The sequence below is a fragment of the Hylobates moloch genome, unplaced genomic scaffold, assembly GCF_009828535.3.
Source record: "Hylobates moloch isolate HMO894 unplaced genomic scaffold, HMol_V3 SCAFFOLD_18, whole genome shotgun sequence".
NCBI classification, from domain to species: domain Eukaryota; kingdom Metazoa; phylum Chordata; class Mammalia; order Primates; family Hylobatidae; genus Hylobates; species Hylobates moloch.
In genome coordinates this window covers 37,674,602-37,701,021 of record NW_026652293.1, presented here as the reverse complement: position 1 = coordinate 37,701,021, position 26,420 = coordinate 37,674,602, and the positions used below count along the sequence as shown (strand labels likewise).

At 41.7% G+C, this 26,420-nt stretch overlaps 1 protein-coding gene across 2 annotated transcripts in view; it reads left to right on the top strand.

Annotated features, from left to right (window-relative positions):
* PGM1 (phosphoglucomutase 1) overlaps nucleotides 1–24,827 on the top strand; it is a 67,996-nt gene extending 43,169 nt beyond the window's left edge. For both annotated transcript variants that reach the window (XM_032137255.2, XM_032137256.2), the window contains exons 6-11: nucleotides 688–842; nucleotides 3,143–3,258; nucleotides 13,162–13,297; nucleotides 16,319–16,502; nucleotides 18,985–19,119; nucleotides 24,194–24,827. In XM_032137255.2, coding sequence (XP_031993146.1) covers nucleotides 688–842; nucleotides 3,143–3,258; nucleotides 13,162–13,297; nucleotides 16,319–16,502; nucleotides 18,985–19,119; nucleotides 24,194–24,283 — 816 coding nt within the window. In that variant the 3' untranslated portion in view covers nucleotides 24,284–24,827. The remainder of the gene's footprint in view (nucleotides 1–687; nucleotides 843–3,142; nucleotides 3,259–13,161; nucleotides 13,298–16,318; nucleotides 16,503–18,984; nucleotides 19,120–24,193) is intronic.
* Nucleotides 24,828–26,420: the final 1,593 nt, after the last annotated feature.

Genomic DNA, 26,420 nt, shown 5'->3' with positions numbered 1-26,420 from the left:
GACAAGGAAGAGATGTGTCTTAGGTTTATATCCCTGGTATCTCACTGATAGTAGGCACTGTATACATTTACTTAGTTGAAAATATATTTTTGTTGTTGCTAGTGTTACCATTAGCTAGAATCCACTGTTTCCTGAAAAATAAGTTTTCCCTTATCAAAATGTTGGGAAATTAAAGGGGTTCCAGCAGACATTATTCTGTAGTACATCTTTGTGATGCAGTGCATGCTGGGAGTGTTTTTTGGCCACCCTCCCAGTTACTGTGGTACACAGACTGTGGTACACAGCTTACCCAGTAGACCTACCAAACTATGTAAACAGCCAATATTTCTTCTCTCATTGCATTTTCTCCTCCCCTGGGAAAAAGATGATTGGTTCCAGAGTCTGGAAAAAGTCTAGGAAGTTAAAGTTAGCTAGCCTCTGGAGGGAGAACAGAGGACTCAGCTCAAAAGGAGGTTGTGCTTGGATTTTAATTGAAAACAGTTTTAACTCTTTGGCATGGAGGTGTCTTTGGCCCAATGGTACTGTATAAACTCATTGAAAATAAAACCCAGTGTTAAAAAGGCAGTATGGAAAAGAGATCAATTTCAAATTTTATAGTTTTACATTTTATAAACCCCCCATGAAAGATAGTTTGATTTCTTGTAGTTTGATTAAAAGGTCTTTCTTTGATCCTCTCTTCTCCCCAAGGATCGAAACATGATTCTGGGCAAGCATGGGTTCTTTGTGAACCCTTCAGACTCTGTGGCTGTCATTGCTGCCAACATCTTCAGCATTCCGTATTTCCAGCAGACCGGGGTCCGCGGCTTTGCACGGAGCATGCCCACGAGTGGTGCCCTGGACCGGTAGGTGTCTCCATTCCCTTGGCCTTCCTGTCTCGGGTCGTCCCAGTCTTCACCGTACCCTTCACTGTGCCTGGAACATGTGTCCTTCCCTTTCAGCATGGACATCTGATGCATAGAGTGTGCTGAGTGATTCTTGTGTGAGGGGATGGGTGGCTTTTTCTGGATTCGATGCCCGTCTCCGCACTCCTTTGGCACCCTGGGCCTCCTCCTCCTGGCACTTACCACACTGTTCTAGTAGCCTGTTTTCTTGATGGGCTGCCCTGCTAGACTGTATATTTCTGCAGAGAAAGGACTGCCTTGTTCACCATCCTGGACTCTGCCTGACCATAGTGTGCCTGGCACATAGTAGGACAAACACACACACACACACACACACATATAATTTTTTAAAGTTAATGAATAGTTGAGTGTTAATGAATAACAGTAGAAGTACTCAAGACATCATTCTGGAGGATCACTTTCCTTTTGCAGTGTGTACAGAGTGTGGGTGAAAGAGCAGTTTGAAGTAATTTTAGAGTTTCAACAACTGGATCACTCATGCCCACACAAACACAGTGAATGTTTATATATCACTTCATTGTACAAAGACTTTGAGGTGGCTTGTTAGATCACACTTAAAAAATTGAAAAATGAAAGTCATAACAGATGAGGACCAGGGAAAGCATTAGTTAGAATATGTTAAGTGTGCAGGAAATGTTTGATGGATAAAAGGTAAAGAATGAATGAATGAATAAAAGCTCAAGGCCAGGGAGGAAAGTAGGCTGTAATATATCTCTAGGCTCTTATAATAATAGCTGATATTTATTGAACATTACCTTGTTGTAGACACTAAATATTTTACATGTTTTAATTCATTTAATTCTCAGATGAACCCCATGAGGTAAATGCTGTATTTAACACCTTTTTTTCTGGTGGGAAAACCAAAGGACGAAGAAGTAACTTACCCGAGGTCACCCAGCTGGTAAATGACTGACTCAGGATTTGAACCCAGAGCCTTTGCTCCCACCCACTGGGCCATGCAGTTGTTTACTGTAGAGGGGAGATGGTTATAGAATTGGTGCTGACTTTGCTTCAGCTAACAAGAAAATAGCCGCTAATATCCATATAGTAGTTTGTAGTTTGTATAGTGTTTTTTTATATTCACCATCTCAATTGATCCTCACAGCAGACCTCATTTTAAGGAAGAGGAAATGGAAAGTCAGGGAAGTTAACAGTCTTGTCCAAGATCTCACCACCAAATTAGAGCTAGCATTTGAGCCCAGCGCGTCTGCCGCCAGGTCCTGCATTTGAAATTATGAGCTGGTTTGAGGTCACACTATCATACGTTGGGCCTGTCAGGTCCTGGAATACCTTCTATGTCATCCAAGAACAGTGTAATTCCAATTTTTGGAAAAATTGATAACCCACATATAGAATCACAACTGAAGTACCTCATTACCCAGATAAAAGTTTATTGTACTTTCGTAGTTTTCAAAATCATAGATTTGATTTTTCCTCAAATATCAGAATGCAAAGCTGACATTGCTTTCCTGGAAATAAGGCAAACATTCTGGGGAGCCAATGTCACTCAAACAGTGAATGGAATTTATCAGGTAACTTTTCATGTTCAAAGGCAAAGGAATTTTTTCTTTAAGTCACTCAAAGGTTTTAAATAGTCTAAAGATACCTAGAGAGAAATAAAAGACGTGTTAGAAGGGAAGGGGAACCACTAATCAGTGTGGGTGAAGCCAGTACTTAGGGGAGACCCCACTGGGCGTTTCCCCTGGGGAGACTTCTGATGAGACAAAAGCAGCACTGACCAGACAGCTAAATACTGGGCAGTCGGTCATCCTGGCTTTGTGACCTTGGTCTGATCACATAACATTCTGGGCCCTGTTTCCTTCTCTGTAAAATGCTAACTGCCAAGACCCAGTATGTCATGATTCTGTGATTATAGGTGCATCAAAACATCATTCTTCTCTTCTTTATAGATTGATTATAGATGCAGTCTGTATCCCAAATGTGGGTTTAAATAGTCTAAACAGCAGCCCTGAACATTTTACTATGGATGCTTCTTCTAAAATATTAAACTCCATGATCTGAATTAATTCTTTCTTTTTCCGCCTTCTCTGAATCCACATATAATAGCCCATTGTACACAAGGTTTCTCTTACGATTTTCCACCAATCTTAGAATTATGTATGACTCTGAGCAATGCTAAATGGGACCCTTGATTACAATAAGGATCGCCCTTTTCCGTCCCTCACATGGCTACGCTGAGAGTCCTGCTGTGATGTAACTTTGATTTCATGCCTTTGAAGGGTGGCTAATGCTACAAAGATTGCTTTGTATGAGACCCCAACTGGCTGGAAGTTTTTTGGGAATTTGATGGATGCGAGCAAACTGTCCCTTTGTGGGGAGGAGAGCTTCGGGACCGGTAAGTCACACTCCTGTGCTAGCATTTTCCTCCCTGTAACCACTATTTCCAGTAAAAGCTTAGACTGCTAAGGTAGCACTGAAATAGCAACGGTAGCCGATGTGTCCTAAATCAAGGTACAGATTATTTATAACAACCCTGATGAAGTGTACACATTTGAAAAGGGGTGAGCACATTCAGCCAGAAAGGCTAATTTTACTTTCAGAGGATCACATCGACTCAGACAGGAAGCTGGGGGGCCTCGTCGGCAGCGTGGTCATTGAGTCTACAGGGATTAAACAGAGCGATAAAGAGATTTTTCTTCCTTCGGTGGTCAAAGAAACCTTATAAATGTTTTCATTTCTGAGAAGAAATACGGTGGAGCAAGTCGGTTTTTTGTTTTTATTTAAGAAGAGGTTTCAGCACAGCATTAAATCTTTCTCTTTTATAGGCCCAAGTTTTCTATAGCAGAGTAATCAAGGCTAAATGAAGGAAGACCATGAGGGTGGAACTAAGTTGCTAGGTGATCAAGAAATTAAAAATACATCCTTGTGCCTGAGGATGTATGTGTAATTGTATTAATATTAGAGTGAAAGAAGGGTACATAGTATTCTCAGAGGATGACCCAAGACCTATAGACCTCACTGTCTGTGCTCTCCTTCCTCCTCTCTGCTTGTCCAAATATTGACCCGAACTGCCACCTCCTTCACGACCTTCTCTGCTACCTCACGCTGCCTGTATCAGTCTCTCTTTTCTAAACATCTGTTCAGGTGTGTGGCCCTGTCCCATGTTATCAGTCTCCGGCCAGGTTATAAGGTAGTTAAGTGACTGCATCTCTTCTCCTTTTATTCCCTCTACCCAATATTTTTAAGTAAATGCGCTGATCTTGGTCCTATAGTACTCTACTGTCACCCTTTAGTGAAGAAAAGAAGATCAAAATCAAGCATTCTCTCAGCTTTGCAATTGAGTTGCAATTCATGCCAGGTTAAACAGAACAGAATACTGATTTCATTTCCTTTCCTATAAGTCTGCGGGGAGGGCAGGTAGAATGAGCTGCTAAATTGGAGGCACATATTTACAAAGTTCTAAGCAACTTGATATTTTCGAGAGTGGTAATATTCCTTGGCAATGAACTGCCTTGATAGAATTGGAAGGTATGAAGGCTGGATGAGTCTTGGGGTTGAACAACTTCCACAACAAAGGCTAGACAGTTTCCCAAAGTTGTGGGTGTTTAAATCAGAGATTACAAGACCACTGCTTAGTCCTTTTCTACTTCATATAATGGGCATGGTGCCATGCTATTCTGAGGGATACTACATGAATGCCCAATGAGCCTATGAACTGGTCTTCTCCCATGAAACTCCCCACAGTGTCATCTAGTTGAGGCCTCGCATCAGTCATTCTTTATGAATGAAGATGTCTTTGAAGGCAGCAACTGTGTCAAAACCTTTGGTTTCCTGTTCCCCTGTACCTGTATCAGTGTTGAGCCTAGTGAAAAGATAAAAATCTAGAGTCAGGTTTCCCAGAGCATGTGGGTATGTGGAAGAATACTAGTTCCATGAGAGGGTTCTAGGGGTCAAGAAAAATTGGGAAAATTGGACCACACTTCTCTATCTTGGATATTCACGATGATATTAGCATTTGAAGATTCCAGAACATTCTGCCATAAAGAATCCTGTTAGTACAGTTTTGCCTAAATATAGTTTACCACTATATATAATAATTATGATGATATTATACAATATCATCACCGCAAAAATGATTATTATTATTATCATTTCGTAGTATGTACAGTAACATCTTTTTCCACAGACGCATGTGGGAAGCCTTGGACAGGAGGGATCAGAGCCCCAGAGCCAAGTAGGAGTCCCTGGTGCTGACCAGCAGGGAACAGGCCTGAAGACAGGATGGCACAAGCTGCTCCTCTTACACGACAGGCCTTCAAATACAAGAAGCAGCTCTCAGGTCCTTCTTTCTTCAGGCCGTCCATCTTTGTTTCCTCCAGTCATTCCTCATTTCACATTGTTTATAGACTCAGCGCCAGCCTCTAGGTGCTTCTGAGTTTGCCAGTGCCACTCTTAGAAGGTGATGCCCAGAACTGAGCCCAAATCTTCCAGGGTTGGCCTGGCAAGTGAAGAGTGGGGTGGGATGATTATTTCTAGTGATTAGGACACAGTATTTTTCTTGACATAACTTTTCTTTATGTTAGTTTTTAGAAAGTTGCATAATACTGTTTAGCCCACGTGAGGTCGTGGGTAATTAAACCCTTACAGTTTTTACCTAGAACTATTTGCCAAGGGAAGTCTCTCATGTTATGTTTGTGGAATTGATTTCTCTGAACCAAAGTATTAGACTTTAGACTATTGTTAAAGTTTGTTCTCATTTATTAACACATTCAACAAATACCTAGTACCAATCATGGTTTTATATTTCATATCCAGAGAGAGAATGCTCTTCATTGTCATGGGGATAATCACAAGCTCTTTCTCTCTCTCTCTCTCTTCAAAAAAAGAAAATTGTTGTGTAATATTTCTGAGATAAACATTTAAACAGCCAGGCTGCATAGCCATAGATCTCCGCTGTTGCGAACAAGTGCAGCTGGACTTTTTGAACTGAACTCCTGATCTTCTTATTTATAGAGGAGTTAATTTTTAGCAACCATGCCCCTTGCTAGTGAATGTTTCCAACAGTTCTTTCATAGAGTTTCTCAGGGTAGACATTAGTGACTCTATGAACTTTGAAACATTTGAATTCTATAGCTTAATTGAGCACAGAGTGCTTTATTTCTGTATTTTTCCAGGCAATAGCAGAGATGATTTCTCAAAAACGTTTCCTTGACCTTTCAGAGTGGGCGAAATCCCCTGATTATTGGCTCTTGTGGCACCGTGTACCTCTTCTTTGTTGTACTTGTTGCAGCTGTGATTTTACAATTACTTATGGTTATTTGATTAATGTCTGTTGGCTCCACTAGACTGTATATGCCATGAGGACAGAGATCTTATGTGTCTTATCCTGCATTGTGTCCCTCGAGCCTCCCATAGGGCCCAGCATAGAACAGGTGCTCAGTAAACGCTTGTTGAATGAGTTCATGAACACTATTCACTTGGCACCTTCCATTTAGACAAACAGATTCCTGCTGCTGGAAAAGAAAGAACTTTGAAAGGTATCTGATGTAAATTCCTGTATGATGCTGTAACCACAGTGACTGGTCACAGCTTTCCGGCTTAACCACCCACCTCAATGGAGAATCCACACCTCACCTCTTGCCATAGTCTGGGGCCCTTGTAATGACTCAACACCACTTCCACTCCACAGTCCAGGGTTGGGAACCCCAAGGTCTTTGCGGGAAGAAATGCACTTTTACAAAAGAAAAGAAGTTTGCTTGCAAAGAGGTGCAAAGGAGTCTAACTTCAGGACTGGCCCACCGAGTAAAACAAACCACTAGCATCTGAAGAACAATCTTGGAATATTACTAACATTGTACATTAGTCTGTTACATTAGTCTGTTTGTGTACATTATACATTAGTCTGTTTGTGCTGGAGGAGCAGCAGCTTTCTCACCTGGATATGGTAACCACAGAAGCTAGGATACTTCTTCAGAGGTCAGCTTTACAAACACCAGGGATAAATGGGGACCAGAACTAGACAGGATGAGCCTGTTGTTGTTTGTTGATCTCATGGTACAAAGCTGTTTTTTCTTCCTAACCGTGGATGATTATGTACATGTTTATACACAATGGCAGAGGGCAGACTGTCAGTTCCATTCCACTTTAGAATTGTTGGGACTTTGAAAGTGAGGTCACTGAATAGTATACAATACCATGCATTTGAACCTTTCCTCAGGAAAATAGGGGGGCTTGGGAAAGAGCGATGGGAAACCAGGTTGATGATGAACTTGGTATCACTTAGAGATATGTAAGTTATGATCCGGTCAGGTCTAGAGGCTAGCAATATTTTTTCCCTGTCCTGTCTTTAAAGGTTCTAGTGCTAATGCATCATACAGGAGTGATAACTTAAAGAAATACAGCATTAATGCTTTGCAAATTTCTTTTAATTTTAGTTTCTTATGAAAAGTCCTTCATGTTTGTACATTTTGCATTGATTCATTCCTCAAATATTTATTGAACTTTGACTTTATCCTGGATACTGGGTTAGACTCTGGGACACATGGTGAACAAGGCCTTCTCTCAGAGGGCTCCATGAATTACAAGTGTGCAAAGCAATAGAAGGTGAAGTACAGGGGTACTTCAGGAGCTTTATTCTCAGGGTGCCTAACTTGGTTCTGTGGTGTAGGAGATCAGATTTTCTTTCTGGCTTTCTGCCCATTCTAACTTGCATAGCTACTGAGTACATTTCCCTGTAGGCAAAGCCCACAGGGGAAGATTGTAGCACCCCATGTCTGGGCATAGCCTAGACAGAATACCCCAGTAGAACTAGGCTTATACCCTAATTATAACTCACTCAGTTAAACTGTTATCTGCCTGTCTGTCTCCCTCACCTGTATGTCTGTGCTCATCTGTGACGGCAGGGGACACGCCTTGTGCATCTTGGTATCTTCTTATGTGCTTGGTACATGCTGGCACTGATTTACATTTGTTGAGTGTAAAGTGAAGTTTGCGTTAGGACACAGTTCCTACTTATCAGGCACGTAAACTACCTTCTTCCAAAGGCACCTTTTGGGAAGGAAAACAAGTTCCAGGGGCAGTAATGAGGCAGGTCAGGCCTCATTGCTAAGTGGAAGGCCTGACAGTTCCTGGGGCCAGCCTCCTGGGGGCTGGAGTGGTCTGGAAAAGGCTTTCCGAGGAGCTCACCTTCCTTTCCAAGTGAAGTTGTTTGTGCAGTGGAAGGCCAAGAGGACAGGACTGCAGACACAGCAGGTCAGCTGAGCCTCCCAGCCAGTTAACTGGGGCCCGGCCATTCTTTGGGCAGACTGTCTTTTTTTTTTTTTTTTTTTAATTATTATACTTTAGGTTTTAGGGTACATGTGCACAATGTGCAGGTTTGTTACATATGTATCCCAGACTGTCTTAACAACTGACTTTGGGCCAACCCCTATTTGGGCAGTACAACTCATAGTCTAGAGTACGGCGTGATCACAGGGAGTGGTAGAAGCACAGAGGACATGGGGAGGGCATCCTGGATAAGACTGAAGTTGAAAGTAATTGCAGGACATGTTAGCCAGGCTAGTAGGTGTATGTGGAATGGGCTTTCCAGGCAGTGAGAACTGTATGTTCAGGGGGCTGGAGGAGAGAGAGAAATTGACAGAAAGAGACAGACAGACACTAGTACTTTCAGGGAACTCCATGCAGCTGTTTTATGGCCGCCATGCCCCCATCCTCAGGCCTGTCTGTCACCTGGCAGGGGCAGAAGCCAGGACAGCTCCTGAGATGCCCATACTGGTAAATGTAACCCAATCCCTAACCTGTTAGCTCTTGGCTCCCTCAGGAATGGTTGACATTTTTCTTGGCTGAGACCCAGGATGTGCCCTACTGAGCCGAGTATGTGCTTATCACAAGGTGCTGATTAGGCTGAAGTAAAGTGACAGGTGTTTGAAGATGCTGAAAGGGTAGCATTCCTGTCCCCGAGTGGAGCAAGGGCGAAGAGACCCAGTGCAAAACCCACCACTGTCTTTTGTGCCAGCTGGGACTAGAAGTCCTTGCCCAGAGTGTTTTACCTTTCTCACAGTTAAATGAGCTTGGCTTCGTGTTCTTTCTAAAATTAAAACGTAATGAAACAAGTAATTTATGTTCATTATGAGAAAATAAGGAAGGAGGAAAAAAACACTGTAATCCCAGCGCCCAGAGGAAAGAGCATATTAGGTTATATTCTTCCATTTTCTTCTCCAATATGTACAATCAAGGAGCATTATTTTTAAAAGCATAATAAAGTCAGTGTAAAATGTAATAATTTTCCATAAAAGCCTTTTATTTTTCCCTTTCTTCAAAACAGTAGTAGTTATGTTACACCTTATTTATACAATTTATAAAATTTATACAATTTATAAAATATTTCTACTTGCTTTTTCGTAGTAATTTCTCAGTTATGAGAGAGAAGTTAGCATTATTTCTGTTTTGCAGTTGAAGAAACTGAGGCTCAGAAAATATGATTTGTCCAAATTCAAGTAGTTTACAAGTCACAGAGCCTCAAATTCAGGTTTATCTGATTCTTAAGTATCAAGCTTTATCTACTGAGCCACAACTGCGAAAAGAATAGCTTTAGAAACACGTACCTGCACCACTGGTATTTTCCACTGGAAACCTGGCGTCATTCATCAGAACCCTGAAGAAAATGAAATTTGCTCCAACTTCCTGAGTATTAATTGAATTACCTGGAGTTTTTGATACATCCAAGGTGATTGGTGATGAACCAGAATATCCAAAGAGGCTGAGGATTATGCAATTGGAATCAGATATTTGTTTATGTTACCCAGGGCAGGTATTTTGTTTACAGTATTAGGTGTATGATTTAGTTATCTCCAAGTAACTTGGCCAGAGTTGGGTAAGATTTTTAGATTTTATTTTCATTTCCACATAAAAGAAAAAATCAAGTTCCTTACTTAGGGCAGGAAAAGCCACAAAGGAACACTGCCTTCTATGCTTTCAGTCTAGCCAAAAAAGAAAAAAAATTAAGGAAAAAAAAAAGAAGGAAGAAAAAAACCCAGTGGAGACAAATGATTCCAAGCTGTATACTGCTGTCATGAATTCCCAATATATTAGGGAAGCTGCCAGAATCTTGCTTCTCAGGATGAACTGTTGCCAAAACATATCATTTGCAAAAGCCGTAAGAGCCAGAGAGCTTTTTGCTCCTTAAAATAGCAGTAAGGGCAAATAAAAGTCTAAAGATAGTAAAATTAGGTAAACATTTCTAAAATACGTTATATAAAGCACTAAAAATATTGCCTACTCTCTGGTTTTGCTGGCATCCGGGTTTTGAGGACTGTTAACTTCTAAAAGTAGTATCCTATTGAAGAGAAAAGTCTTTTGAAAGAAAAAGTCGTTTTTTTTAAGAACCAAAAATAGAAAGAGAAAGTGTTGGAGTAAATTGATTGGTTGATTCATTCACACAGTCTTTCATAATTAGTTATTTACCGTATTCCTTGTGCTGTGCTAGTCACCAGACTTAATTACAAGGATAAATAAGAGATGCCCCTAATAAGCACACAGTTAGTGGGGAGAAAGGCTCACAAACAGATGGTTGAGGTTCGAGGAGGCTGATGCTACCCCAGATGTTTTGTGCAGGTTGCTATAGGAGAAGAAAGAGAAGGGAGTTCATGACTGCCTAGGGAAGTTGGGAGCTAGTCTTAAAAAAGAGAGGACATTTGAGCTGGGTCTGAAAAGATGAAGAGAGGAAGGAAAAACAGCACGTGCCTCCTGCATACCCAGCATGGTGCTAGATACTCTAACAATTCCAAGAAGAATAAGACCCAGCCGGAAGTGCAATAGGGCAGGCACATAAAGAATTCAACATAGGATAATGTGAGAGCATGATTATAGAGCAATTGTATACAGTTCTATTCAGAAATCAGAAAATAAGGCTCCATGTAGACTGCTTTCTTTCAGAATAAGGAGTTTAAAGGCAAAAAAATGAGAGTTGTGCTCCATATCAGGCTCTTGGAAAAGGGTGTCCATGCATATAAGCACATTCTCTCGAGAAGCCCATTTTAAAATTTTGTTAAAGATTTTAGCAAGGACCTTAGCAGGAGACAGATGTCTCCTTTAAGAGACATCATTAAGGTTTGTTTAACCAAGGTTTGTTTAACCAAACCTTAATGGTTAAAGAACAATGTCTTAGAGTTGGAGTTGCTGGATCCATGAGTAGGTCCAGTTTGAAGGCTTTGATACTTTTTTGCCAAATTGATGTCCAAAAGGATTGTGCCAGCGTCCACTCCCACCAGCTCTATGGTGGAATCCCATTTCCCTTTTATTCTCCTGGCACTGGCTGTTCGGGTTTTTACACTTGTGGATTTTTACACCTTTTGTCAAGCAAGTAGCAGTTTCTCATTGTGGTTTTAACGTTAATTTTTCTTAAAAATAACACCAGCTTTTTATTATACTAATTGGTTGGGTTTATGTGTGTATGTGTATTGTTTGGCAAATCGCCTATTGATATCCTTGGCCTGTTTTTCTATTGAAATTCTTTTTTCTTATTCATACATAAGAATTTTTTCTATATTGAATGTATTAAACATCTGCCTTAAAATATATCAAATGTGGCCGGGCACAGTAGGTCACGCCTGTAATCCTAGCACTTTGGGAGGCCAAGGCGGATGGATCACCTGAGTTCAGGAGTTTGAGACCAGCCTGGCCAACATGGCAAAACTCTATCTCTACTAAAAATACAAAAATTAGCTGAGCATGGTGGTGGGCACCTATAATCCCAGCTACTCGGGAGGCTGAGGCAGGAGAATCGCTTGAGCCTGGGGGGCAGAGGTTGCAGTGAGCCAAGATCATACCACTTCACTCCAGCCTGGGCGAAAGAGCGAAACTCCATCTCAAAAAATATAATTATATATATATAGTATTAAACATCTACCTTAAGTGCTATCCACTTTTAAACAACCAGATCTCTTTAATTTTTTTAAGTTTGTCAATGGGTTTTTAATTTTGTCCATAGTAGTTTTACAGTATAGAAATGCTGATTTTTAAGTAGATAAATACATCAATTTTTTTATGAATACTGAATTTACATTATCACCCCTAAGATTTATATATATAAATATATAAAAAGACATGTATATTAATATAATATATACTAGTATTTAAAAGCTTTCAGGTTTTACATTCGAATTTTTAGTTCAACTGGAATTATTTTTGTTATGGTGTTCTATAGGGAAGAAAACAATTTTTTAAAGCTATTTATCCAGTTATCCAAACGCCATTTAAAAAGTAATCTACTCTTTTCCCACAGCCTTACAGTGAGACCTTTGTCATACGCTCAAGCCTCATGCGTGCTTGGATCTCTTTCCAGATGCACTCTGTTGTTCTGTTAAGCTACCAGACTGTTTGAATTGAATGGTTGGGCTCTGCATCCCCACCCAAATCTCATGTTGAGGGAGGGACCTGATGGGAAGTGATTGGATCATGGGGGGCAAAGTTCCCCCTTGCTGTTCTCATGATAGTAAGTGAGTTCTCATGAGATCTGGTTGTTTAAAAGTGTATAGCACTTCCCCCTTCACTCTCTCTCTCCTGCAGCCATGTGAAGAAGGTGTTTGAATTATTGAAATTTTATAATGGTCATGTTCTTCTGCTGTTTGTTCATTTAAGATCTATTCTGTTTTCTTCACATTAATACTTTATAACTGATATATCAAATTCCACCTAATTATCTCACTGACATTTTTATTGACTTATGCCTTAAATTTCTAAATCACTTTGGGAAGCATCAATTTCTTTTCAGTATCATGTTGCCTACTTAATATGTGATTCCTCCTGTGTACCCAGGTCCTCAGTCAGGCAGTGTGACTCCTTTATTTGGATCTGCACACCTACTGTTGAGTACTGTATTAGTCTGTTCTCACACTGCTGTAAAGAACTACCTGAGACTGGGTAATTTATGAAGAAAAGAGATTTAATTGACTCACAGTTCTGCAGGCTGTACAGGAACCATGGCGGGAGGGCTCAGGAAACGTACAGTCATGGCAGAATGATGAAGAGGCAGCCGGCACCTTCTTCACATGGCTGCAGGAGAGAGAGAGTGAAGGGGGAAGTGCTATACACTTTTAAACAACCAGATCTCATGAGAACTCACTTACTATCATGAGAACAGCAAGGGGGAACTTTGCCCCCCATGATCCAATCACTTCCCATCAGGTCCCTCCCTCAACATGAGATTTGGGTGGGGATGCAGAGCCCAACCATATCAAGTACCTTTTCAGGTACTGGGAGAAAGCACGTTTCTCACAGCAGGTTGCTCTCCCCCCGCCAGGTTCTGACCACATCCGTGAGAAAGATGGACTGTGGGCTGTCCTTGCCTGGCTCTCCATCCTAGCCACCCGCAAGCAGAGTGTGGAGGACATTCTCAAAGATCATTGGCAAAAGTATGGCCGGAATTTCTTCACCAGGTGAGCCACAGCCCAGCTGGGGTACAAGGTAAGGTGAGGAAGTGGGCAGAGAGAATTCTCGCGCATCCACAGCCTCTCCTGTCTTAAGTGCTAATAAAACCCTAGTTCATCCAGCCTCTCTCAGTTGGAGACCTTAAAAATAATTCGGTCAGGGATGAAATGAAGTCAATTTTTATGTCAGTCATAAAGAGTGAGGCTTTAAAAATTTAGCTAACATAATCAAAAGAATAAATGCTTTATAAGCATTTTAAATGTGCCCATTGGGTGGACATGATCATAACATTGGATTTGGATTCAGAGAAATGGATTAGAATTTTATTTCTTCCCCTTACTAGACTGGGGAGCCATTTAGCTTTTCTTTGTACTCAGTTTTGTCATCTGTAGAAATGGGAATAACAGTCCAGCTGTTGAGAGGATTAAACGAATAATGAGTCTGAAAATGTTTTGTAAACTCTGGGGCACTGAAAGCCTAGAAACTTTTTTTCATAAATTATAGAAACAGTTATGCTTAGTCCACATCAACTTTTCTGCCTTGTGAAATAGGTCCCCAAGGGCTATATACTTGTCAATATTTTTTTAATTTATTCAACAGATATTTACTGTATACCCAATTTCCATCGGGTACTTGGAATTCAGCAGTGAACAAAATACTTAGAATACTTAGTAATCATTCTTTATCATGCATACTTCTATTTTTTAAAAGCATTAAAAAAATTTTGACAGTAGTACTTTTCACTAATTCCAATTTGCCTTTTCCCCAGTTAGTGTAAAAATCTAACAAGAATTTTTCTGGACCTCAGTATTCCAATTGTAGAAAGAAAATATGGTAAGAAGCATATTGGATGAATTGTTTATGTATAAGAAGTGAATAGGTGTAATTTCTCTGGACCTCAGTTGCCTGTTCTATAAAATGGGTGAGTTAGACTAGAGAATTAAAAAAATATATCCCAGATTTTATAGTCCATGATCTCTGGATAGTCAAGAAAGAATTCAACTAAGTAAATTAAGCTCCTTCATCAGAATTATTTTATTAACTTTGGATGGGTTCATTGATCTCTTTCTCTCTCACGTTATTCTTTTGTGGAAGGAATAAGTAATAACTACCTGATACCACACAGTAGCCCTGGGAACCAAGGCAAAAAAATCCCTACTTTATAACAGACAGAAAAACCGAGTCATTCAGAACAGCAATCATGAACTCTCTAGAACCTAGAGTATCATAAAAACAGGGCCATGTCTGTTTTTGTACCCTAAGCACCCAACTCATAGTAGAGACTGCATAAATATGTTTTGAATAGATGAATGAATGAGTTAACAGGTGAACAATAGCCAGAGTAGAATAAGGTTAGGAGGGGTTGTTCAGAGAAAGTGTCACACCCTTGAATTAGTCACAATCCTCCATATAAAAACTACTTTAACATAGTTTTATTAATTATCAAATATAACTGCTAACCAAGTATTACAAATCAAGTCCTTAGTACCTGCATTTGTGATTAGTTAAAACTCCATTATACCTTCCACTTATTGAACAGAAGTGCTAGGCACTTTTGCATGCATTGTCTCACTTTAGCCTCAGAACAGTTATTGATAAGGTAGCTGAGATTCTGAGAGATAGGGCAACTGGCCCTGTAGTCACACAATTAATAGCCAATAGAGGCTAGATTCATAGCTCATCTGTCTGATTGCAAAACCCAGACTCTTTCTATTCCACCCCTCTGTGCCTAGGGTTTAGAAAACATTTCTCTGGAATACTCAGAGGTCAAAAATGCAAAGCACAAACACCTGGTTGTAATTTCTTGTTGTTTATCATGTTAACTGGGGGGAAAAGCTGACTTTAAGATTAAGGGGACTGTTTGGCCCTTGATTCATAGAATCCTGGAGCCAGAATAGGCTGGCCTTAATTCCTCAGCATTTCTCATGTCTCAGAGGTGTCATCTTGCATATATCGTATCTATTTCACGATTACAAATAAATATAGACTCTGCTATCTTGAGCTTCTAAAAAATAACTCTCTCAAGAGGGTGTATGCCACTAGGTCAAGAAAAGCCACCTGTACAAGTCTTTAACATCATAAGAAAGAAGTCAAAAAGAATTCTTGAAGGAAAACTCATCTTTATAGAATTTCATTTGTGGTGCACTTTTTTCCTTGGCCCTTTTTCATCCGCACTGGGCCTCCTCTGTCAGGGCGAACCCAAAGGACCTTGGACCAAAATCCACTCCCACTGAAAGGAGGGAGGCGGAACTTAAAATAAAACAAAATTTAAAAAAAAATTGGGAGAGCATCAGGATAAACAGCTAATGCATTTGGGGCTTAATTCCTAGGTGATGGGTTGATAGGTGCAGCAAATCACCATGGCACACATTTACCTATGTAACAAACCTGCACGTTCTGCACATGTATCTTGAAACTTACTAAAATTAATGAAAAAAAAAAAAAGAGGCATTTTAGATGTAAAGAGTCAGTGTTTGGCATCTTCATCTGGTCAGTGAAAACTTGGCCCTGCTTTAGGAAGCTCCTGTGGAGCTGGAACTCTCCTTAGTCAAAATCTCAGCAGCCTCAGGCAGGTCTCAGGCTGGGAGCAGGCCCAGCATTCACTCCAGAGAAGCCCAGGGAGCTTGGAGGAGAAGTGCCTGAGTCACGTGCTCCTTTCAAGAGAGTTCTCCAGAGATAACATTGCTTTTTATTTTACCTCCTCAGGATGTGGTGACTAAATGTTAGATAGCATCTTTCAAAAGCCTTTGAAACATCTTCGAGCTTTATTCTGTAGAAATGCCAAGATGGGTGTTTTCTGCTTATTCAGAAGCTCATAACCCTTCCCTGAAATCCTCCAAACCCTTCCTTTCATCCCTGGCCTGTTCCATCCCCAGTGACTGACAGGCCTATATTTTTTTTTGCCAGCTTCTTCTGAAGTTAGATAGTTTTGGGGGAGGGCCAAACAAATGATGAAGAAAGTGCTGACTGATAGGCCTTGGTGTGATCTGCAGTCAGCCCGCGGGCCTCAACTTCGTGACTTCTTCCAGGTATGATTATGAGGAGGTGGAAGCTGAAGGTGCAAACAAAATGATGAAGGACTTGGAAGCCCTGATGTTTGATCGCTCCTTTGTGGGGAAGCAGTTCTCAGCAAATGACAAAGTTTACACCGTGGAGAAGGCCGATAACTTTGAATACAGCGACCCAGTGGATGGAAGCATTTCAAGAAATCAGGTAGAAACAGACCTGTGTGTAAGTGGGAGAGAGACCTCAGAACTTCATCTCTGACATCTCAAGGGAAAAATGAAAAAGTTCCTGTTGGCCATTTTTCTTTTGCCGTGTTTTTCTATGGTAGCTGTTCTTACCTGGTTTTCTGCTGTCCCACGTGACTCTCACGTGCACTCCTTGGGACAGTGGTTTATGCCCTGGTTCTATGCACTGTCCGGTACTCTCATTCTGGGATTCTTAACCTGGACTCCAGCGGGATTTTTGCACCCTCTTGAATTATATGCAAGATGATGTGTCCATTGTACATGCAGAAAGGAGCCCCAGAATCTAAGAAAGAGGGAGAACTGTGGGAACCTAGATATCAGCTCCTCTCTTTTCTGTCAGCAGATTATAGCAGAGTGACAGCATGTAAGTGGCACTATCCTTATATATTTCTCTCATATGTTCTAATTTCTAAAGGAGAGAAAAACAGATGAGGCATTCCCAGACTTAGAAACATTGACCATCGTCATTCGCAGAACATGACTGGCACCCCACCTAACACAGCAGTACCTGGCAAGACGCCGCAGTTTAGGACCTGGAGCATCTCTAGATGTGGCCAGAATTGTTAGTGCTTCCCTCACTGTGTGCTGGGTACCCTAGGCTGCAGGCTGGGTCAGGCTTTCTCCCGGCTTCTTATGAACACTTAGGGCCCAGGGTTCTCTCACCTCTGCTTCTGTTGCCTGTTGTTGTCACAGAGTAAACTCATCTCTCACAATTCATAATAGAATAAAGAGCAGGATGAAGATTCTGTTACAACCTCCCAGTTTACTTTTTTCCAATTGACCCAAATTTTTGGCCTGGTCCTTCTCAAGGCATCTCATAGGGTTTGGAAGGGCCGGGCTGTGGGATTTACTGGAAGCTTCTCTCTGGGGAGCAGGCAGTGAATGGATGGATGGGCCACAGCAACCCTCAGTGCCTGGAGTCTCCCATCCTCAACTTCTAGCACAAGTGGTTTCTCATCCTTGTGCCTGTTTGCCATTTGTGAGAACTTTGGGTCCAGTTTGGATGATTGTAAATTATGCCTGACATAATTAGAAGAGAGACCTATGGTTGAGGAAGAAAGGGGTGTAGAAAAGGAGAGAGTGGAGCTGAGGGATGGCAGAGTGGGACAGAAGGTTGTGTAATTAAGCCTTCAGAGACAGAAGGGAAGTCCAGAAAAAGTAAATCCCAGCTCTGCAGTGCCTCTGGCATCTGCCAGGAGGGAGGAGAGGTGCAAAGGTATGTATAGGAGACAGTGGCCTAAGCTCGAGAGCTGCCCTCTGTGCTGTAAAGAAAGCAGCTGCCCCACTTTCTGTCATCAGAAAACCCAAGCATTTAGATGTGAGACCAGATAGGAGGGAAAAATATGATCCAACATATGTAGATAGAACATCTGCAATCTAGTGAAAAGAATTTTAGAGGCTTCAAGTTGAAGCTGTGAGGAAAGGAGAGCAACCCTGGTGTGTTACTAGAAAGCAAGAAATGGTCAGTGAAAATGGACCGTATCCTTGCCGTAGTGACGAACTGTGGCAAGTCTTCTGTGTATTTCATCTACTGTCTTCACTAATCAGTGCTAATGAATGGCACCATTAAACACCAGATGGGGACTGGTGACGAACAGCAGGTGAGGAGCAGCGTCTTTTTGGTCAGTCTTTGGCGTTATGCAAGGTTCTCCTTTTTGCAGAGGACGGATAGACTCAGAAAGACTGAAGAGTCCTCAGGCAACTTCTGTCCCAGCCTTCTTCCCTCAGGTTGGGAAATATCTACCCCAGAGTTCCCACACATTTTTCCCCAAGTGAGAAGATAATTGATGTGCAGAGATACTGCTGGGGAGGAAAAAGAGAGGGCAGCAGAGAGAAGGACGGGCTTGGCACTTCAACGGACCTCGCTTTGAGCCATCAGGGATCGGCAGGAGATTGGCCACTGGCTCCTGCTTGTTAGGTTGGGAAGAGCCAGTCTCTGCCATTTGGGACCTCTGGCTTCCTGTTCTCTTTTGAGGACCTTTGCTAGTGGTTTGTAAGAGTCCTTCCCCTCATCTGCCTGAAACCTCTTCTGCTCTGGTTTCAGCCCCTTTGGTCCATTTTTCCCTCTTGATCTGGGGGCTGAATTTTTGCATCTAGCAGCTTTATGTGCTTCATTATTAAGCTTCAAACTGGAATGGTTAGTCCATAAATCACAGGGAAGTGGGGAGAGGAGGGAAGCCCTCACATCACCCAGCATCACTGAAGTCAGGTTTCCCCTGACCCTGGAAATGCTTCTCCCACCATAGCTAAGCCCCCATCAGCTGGATGCAGAGAGGGTGACGGAAGGCAGGCTCACGAGGTGCAGCTGCTGCCATTTATCAAGGATTTAACCCTCCAATTGATCAAGTATGGATGAAATTACATCCCCAAATAGACCCCTCATAATTTGCCAGCCTTCAATCTCCCAGCATATGGGGAAAAAAATCTCTGCTTGTCTTTTCCAGGGCTTGCGGCTCATTTTCACAGATGGTTCTCGAATCATCTTCCGACTGAGCGGCACTGGGAGTGCCGGGGCCACCATTCGGCTGTACATCGATAGCTATGAGAAGGACATTTCCAAGATTAACCAGGACCCCCAGGTAACGCCCAGCCCTGTGCCCTGGTTAGTTCATTCTGTTCAAGGCAATGATAGTTTCCCATTGAACCTGTGTTTCAATGCCCATTTCTCAAATGGCTCAACAAGGTACCAGCTGTGCTTACTTTCTTCCATGTTTCTTTCTCCATGTCAACAGCATTATAGATAATAATTGTAATAGTAAAAATAGGGAGGCTGAGGTGGGAGGATCACCTGAGCCCAGGAGGTCAAGCCTGCAGTGAGCCAGGATCACACCACAGCACTCCAGCCTGAGCAAGAGTGAGACCTTGTATCATAAATAAATAAATAATTAATTAATTAAAAATAAAAAATTTTCTGAGCATTTGTGGTTTGCCAGGCTCTGTTGTAAGCCCATTATGAAAATATACTCATTTAATTCTCAAATAACTTAGACTATTATTCTCCCTGCTACAGATAAGGAAACTGAGGCACAGAAAAGTTAAGCAACAGTTAATAGGTTTACATGCCTAGTAAGGATAATGAATCTCTCTTTTTTTTTTTTTTTTGAGACAGGGTCTCACTCTGTTGCCCAGGCTGGAGTGCAGTGGCACAATCTCAGCTCACTGCAACATCCACCTTCTGGGCTCAAGCAATCCTCCCACCTCAGCCACCTGAGTAGCTAGGATTACAGGTACATGCCACCATGCTCTGCTCATTTCTTTTTTCTTTTTGTAGGGAGGAGGTCTTAGTACATTGCCTAGGCTGGTCTTGAATTCCTAGCCTCAAGTAATCCTCCTACCTCAGCCTCCCAAAGTGCTGGGATTATATGTTGAGCCACTGCACCCAACCCAGGATAATTGATCTTTAAATCAGCCCCTCATCTGGTGTTCTGCTCTGTCCCCAGCCTTTTGTTGCTTTGTTTGGTCTGATCACCTGCTTGGGCAGAACACACACTGGTTAGATTTGGTGGGGGCAGGGAGAGGCAGTTTCATGTGTCTTCACAGAACAGTCTGCAGACCTGCAGCCTGGTGAGCTGGGTTCCTCAGCTATTCCCCCAAAAGTCTTCAGAAGTATATCAGAGTAAGGAGGGACTCTGGGAGCAAAGGGTGGGACAGTGAACTTGAAGGACAGCCCCCAAAAATGGAGGAGCCAAGGGGAAGCAGTGAAGGACAAGACAGAGTTTCTTTAAGTGTTTTTCACAATCCTCATCTCAACCAGAGCTCCATAGCTTAAAAAAAGTTGGGAAAGTATTGTCGTATATTAGCCCCTTCTTGGTGATTCACAGCATACAATGCACCATAAAGGCTCCAAGAATTTGGACATGGTAGCCTACACCTGTGGTCCCAACTACTCAGGAAGCTGAGGCAGGAAGATCACTTGAGCATAGGAGTTCTGGGCTATAGTGTGCTATGCCTGTCGGGTGTCTGCACTAAGTTTGGCATCAATATGGTGACCTCCCAGGGCAGCGGAACCACCAGGTTGCATAAGGAGGGGTGAACCGGCCCAAGTTGGAAACAGAGCAGGTCAAAACTCCCATGCTGATGAGTAGTGGGATCGCACCTGTGAATACCCACTGCACTTCAGCCTGGTGACACAGCAAGACCCCATCTCTAAAAAAAGAAAAGGAAAGAAAAAAAGAGGGTGCCAAGAAGACTTGCAGTAAAGGTGCCTGTTTACATAGCGTTTGCTGAAGGACATTTCTCCAAAGAAAACATACAAATGGCCAACAGGCATATGAAAAGGTGGTCCACATCACTAATCATCAGGGAAATGAAAATCAAAACCACGATGAGCTGTCACTTCACCCCTGTTAGGATGGCTGTTCTCAAGAAGACAAAAGATAACAAGCGTTGGGAAGGATGTGGAGAAAAGGGAACCATCAGACACTATTGGTGGGAATATAAATTGGTATAGCTATTTTGGAATAACCAAAAGTATGGAGGTTCTTCAAAAAGTTAAAAATTTTTTAGAACTAATATACGATCCAGTAATCCCCTCTTCTGGGTATATATTCAGAGGAACGGAAATAAATATGTCAAAGAGATATCTGTTCTCTCTTGTTCATTCAATGTTATTCACAATAGTCAAGATATGGAACCAACCTAAGTGCCCATCTACAGATGAATGAAGAAATTGTGGAAAATTATTCTACCTTAAAACAACAAAAACCACAATCTTGCCAATCTTGCCATTTGCGATAATGTGGATGAACCTGGAGGACGTTATGCTAAGTGAAATAAGCCAGACACAGAAAGGCAAATACTGCATGATTTTGCTTGTATATGGGATCTAAAAAAAGTGAAACTCATAGAAACAGAGCAGAAAGGGGCTTACTAGGGGCTAGTGAATGGGGAAAATGGAGAGATATTGGTCCAAAGGGTACAAAATTTCAGTTATGTAGGATGTAGCAGTTCTAGAGATGGAATGTACAACATGATGGCTATAATGAATAACACTTGAAATGTACTAGGAGAATAGATCTTAATTGTTCTATCACCACCACAACAAAAAAGGTAAGTAGGTGACAAGATTGATACGTTAGTTGGCTTGACTCTAGTAATCAGTTCGCTATCTATTTGTGTATCAAGACATCATATTATATACCTTAAACATAAACAATTTTTATTAAAAAATGAAAGTAAAATAAAATAAATAGCATTTGTCATGCTTATTTTTCCACAAAGACTTTTTTCTTCTAACACCTAATTAAAATCCTGTGAAACTCATTTGGAAACCCCTGGCATAGTGGTTTTGAGCAAAGTTAGAGAGATCTTGTTTTAAATTCTGTTCCTGCCACTTAATAACTGTGTGTCCCTGGGTAAGTTGTTACAATTTGATGAGTCTTGGTTTCCTTGTCTGTCAAATGGCAGAGTAATACCTACTTCATCCAGTTGTTACTGGGATTTAAGGAGATAATAAATGTAAAATGTTTAAACGCTGTGGCTGGCATATAGGATTAACTTTTCAGAATAAGCAGCTCTCTTAGTTTTTTTAGTCTAATTTTAAGCATAACATAAAATTTGCTATTATAACCATTTTAAGTATATAGTTTAGTAATGTCGTACATATTCATATTGTTGCCCAACATATCTCTAAAACCTTTTTTCCCCAAAACTGAAACTCTATACCCATTGAACAGCACCTCCCCACTTCTCCCTTTTTACAATCCCTGGTACCACCTTTCTCCTTCCTGTGTCTAGGAATTTGACCATTGTAGGTACCTCACATGAGTAGTATAGTTGCTTTTATTACAGAAAGTGGGAGATGAGAGAATGCTTCACTTTTACATCTTTTCCAGTGGCCAGGCCCCAGTTTCAAGTCATCACCAGTACCTTGTTGTGTTGTAGGCATCCCTAAAACTTCAACCAAAGGCAATGGGGTCTGCATTATAGACACTTAATAGCACAAGAGAAAAGGAAGAAGGAAATTGTGTTTGTCTTTTGATCATCAAGATAAATGCCTGGCACATGGTAGATTCAAAGAATGAATGAAATTTGTTTCCTCTGAACCATAGTCCTCAGGAGGTGGAATGGCAGAGGATGATGTGAGGTTCCCGCAATGCCCAGGTATATCACCATCTAGCCGGGGAGCTGCCTTTCCTTATTCTGCAGCTGCTAGGCCATCAGCACTTTGTGGGGGCTGCCCAAGCCCTAAGGGGAATGGCACATGGTAGTTTCAGCAGGTGGAGTTGATTCTCCTTATCCAGGTATAATGAATCGGTGGAGATTTAGATAAGAAAACTAGCAGTCAGCAGTAGAAAATGTACTACTCCTGGCTCTGCTATTGAGTCATTTAGTCAAATCACTTCATCTCTTTGGGTATCAATTTTCTCATCTGTAAAATGGGCAGTTCAACTAGATTAGTAGTTTTTTTTTTTTTTTTAAATATTGAAAGCATTTATTTACTTAAGCAACAGAATTCTTTTTTTTTTTTTTTTCTTTAAGCAAGAAGTAGATGTGGGGAGGGGTTGTTGCATTTTTAAAGATTCCTGTATTAGGCCGGGCGCAGTGGCTCACGCCTGTAATCCCAACACTTTGGGAGGCCAAGGCAGGCAGATCACCTGAGGTCGGGAGTTCAAGACCAGCCTGACCAATGTGGAGAAACCCCGTCTCTACTAAAAATACAAAATTAGCCGGGCATGGTGGCGCACACCTGTAATCCCAGTTACTAGAGAGGCTGAGGCAGGAGAATTGCTTGAACCCGGGAGCCAGAGATTGTGGTGAGCCAAGATCGCAGCATTGCACTCCAGCCTGGGCAACAAGAGTGAAACTCCATCTCAAAAAAAAAAAAAAAAAAAAAAAGATTCCTGTATTAGTCTGTTTTCACACTGCTGATAAAGACATACCCGAGACTGGGCAATTTACAAAAGAAAGAGGTTTGAATGGACTTACAGTTCACATGGCTGGGGAAGCCTCACAATCATGGTGGAAGGCAAGAAAGAGCAAGTCATGTCTTACATGAATGGCAGCAGGCAAAAGAGAGAAATTGTGCAGGGAAACTCCTGTTTTTAAAACCATTAGATCTCATGAGACCCATTCACTATTATGAGAACAGCACAGAAAAGACCCACCCCCATGATTCAAACATCTCCCACCGGGTCCCTCCCACAATACTTGGGAATTATGGGAGCTACAAGATGAGATTTGAGTGGGGACACAGAGCCAAACCACATCAATCCCATTGGGTACAGTGTGGGAAAGAAACTGGAAGATGCACAAGTGGATGTGGAGGCACTCACTGCTCCAGGTAAGAGACAGGATATTGACTTAGCAAAACTTAGAGCAGGAGAGTGGAGAGAAGAGGGGGCCGTGGAGAGAGATTTAGTGGGGAAAGGTCACTTAGGCCTGCTCATGGACTGGGCATGGGGAAAATGCAGAGGAAGATGTCAGGAGCAACTCCCAGTTGTTCACTTTATGTGAAAGACTGTAGTGTTGATCCACTGAAATAGAAACTGCTGGAACTAGGTATTGGGGGAAATAACATGTGTTTGTTTTTGGATTTGTGGAGTTTGAGGAGCCTTGGAGACCTAGAAGTAGGCAGTCAGACATATGGGTTTGGAGCTAAGCATCTGTGTTTAGAGGAAGTGATGGAAAAGCTTCTCTCTATGTCTTTCTCAGGTCATGTTGGCCCCACTTATTTCCATTGCTCTGAAAGTGTCCCAACTGCAGGAGAGGACGGGACGCACGGCACCCACTGTCATTACCTAAGAAGACAGGCCTGATGTGGTACGTCCCTCCACCCCCGGACCCATCCAAGTCATCTGATTGAAGAGCATGACAGCAACAAAATGTATTCACCAAGCTTTTTAGGATTTGACTTTTCCACTAACCAGTTGATGAGCAGTGCATTTGCAAGGCACTGCCAAACAAGATGCCCCTGGGAGCTGTGAGGGAAAGAGGACCTGCGGGCTTAGATCAATCTCAATTCCTTTTCAAGCTCCTGCATTGCTGCTGTGTGGGTATTTGTCTCCTTAGCATCAGGTACAGTTTACACTACAATGTAAGCTACAGGTGGAGCATCAGCAGTGAGCGATGTGGCAATGAAATGATGGTGCAAGTTCCTTTCTCTTTCGTGAATCTTTCCCCCCATTTCCTGTTTACATGTAACCCAACAAAATGCAATTTCTGGTGCCTTCTGTCCAATCAGTTCTTTCCTCTGAGTGAGACGTACTTGGCTACAGATTTCTGCCTTGTTTTGCGACATTGTCCCATTCACACAGATATTTTGGGATAATAAAGGAAAATAAGCTACTATTGCTTGTCGTCTTTTTTTCTTAACTGCAAAGTACTTTTTTGATTTTAGAAAGAAAAACAAATTTTTTTTTAGAAGGAGGGGAGTATTGTATTTTGTTTTCATGTCCTAGTCAGAAAATGAAACGGTCTCTGGGCTGGGTTGCAAATCCTTAGACTCAAGAACTGTAAATTTTTTTATTGTCCTGACTATTCTAAAAAGTAACATAAATTTTAAGAGAATTGTAATTTAAAATCTTAGCAGGGTCAACTGAGCTCTGGATTCTTCCAAGGTAGACAAATCAAGCTTGACATGGTTAACTTGGAACAAGGGAAAGGAAGAGTGATTTTCCTCTTCCTAGTGCTTAAATAGCAAAGCACTGGTACGTGCTCTGCAGTGCTGAGATGCCTTGACGCTTATTGAAGGGATGGAGGCAGAACCCTCAGAATCTGAGAGCAGGGTTACTGACATTTGGCCAAAACTCTGAGCCCACTGGCATCGTATTCAGCTCAGAACACTTATATTCCATCCACGAGTATGTTATAGTTAAAAGCATAGACTTGAGAGCCAACAGACCCAAGACTGAATCCCACTTGAGATCTTGAGTGACTTTTGAATATCATTACCCTATCCTTAAAGTGGGGATGAAAATAGTTCTACCTTTATGAATTGTTGAGTACCTTAAGTGAGTACATTTGTGTAAAGCAGTGAGCACAGTATCTAGTGCATGGTACATTGTTAAATAAGTGAAAACTAGGATTATGTTTATGATACCATTTTTAGATTTTAAAGCACTGTATATACAGGAAAAACAAAAACTATAACACTAATATTTGTAACACATTTTACATTTCCAAGGTACGTACTTACACAAAGTCACCTTGCCATATGGGCTATTCTAAAAAGTCAGCCCAGCTCTGTACCCCTCCCCTACTCAGTATGGACTCCCTGGTACAGGTGGCAGGATCTTTATCTGGGGTAAGATTTCCATTGTTGCCAGCTCAGCAAACAAAACTGTGCTTTGACAATGATGACAATGATGGTGGTGGTGGTGATGAGTTTGTCTGGAATGTTAATCCCTTGCCAGTCACTATTCTGAGTGCTTTCCATATATTCTTTACATCTTCCCAACAACTCTGAGGTAGGTACTCTGAATATTCCCATTTTACAGATGAGGTTCAGTTACTCACCCAAGATCACACTGCTGGGGAGTGGTAGATGCCCCCAGACAGTGCAGCTCCAGCCCTACACGGTTCAAACCACTTCGGATTTCTTCTATGGACTGGCTACTTCTAGGCTACACCTAACATATGGAAGAAAGGTATGCAAATGCCCCTGTGCTTTACGCATTAAAGGGGGATACTATGTGCTCTGGATGCCAAAGACTCTGTTATTTTGGCATTATATTAGCTCCTGCAGAGATCTGGATATCTGGTTATATCAGTCAGCCCAGAAATATGTATTGACCCATATTAAGTGTGAGGTGCTTCGGAAGAAGAGCTATATAACACAGAGCCCGTGCCATCAAGCTGCCTGTAAGACTAGCTGGGGGAATCGAGTCTAGCACAAGCAGAAACTGTATGGGATAAATGTTATGAGTTGTGTAGGCAATAC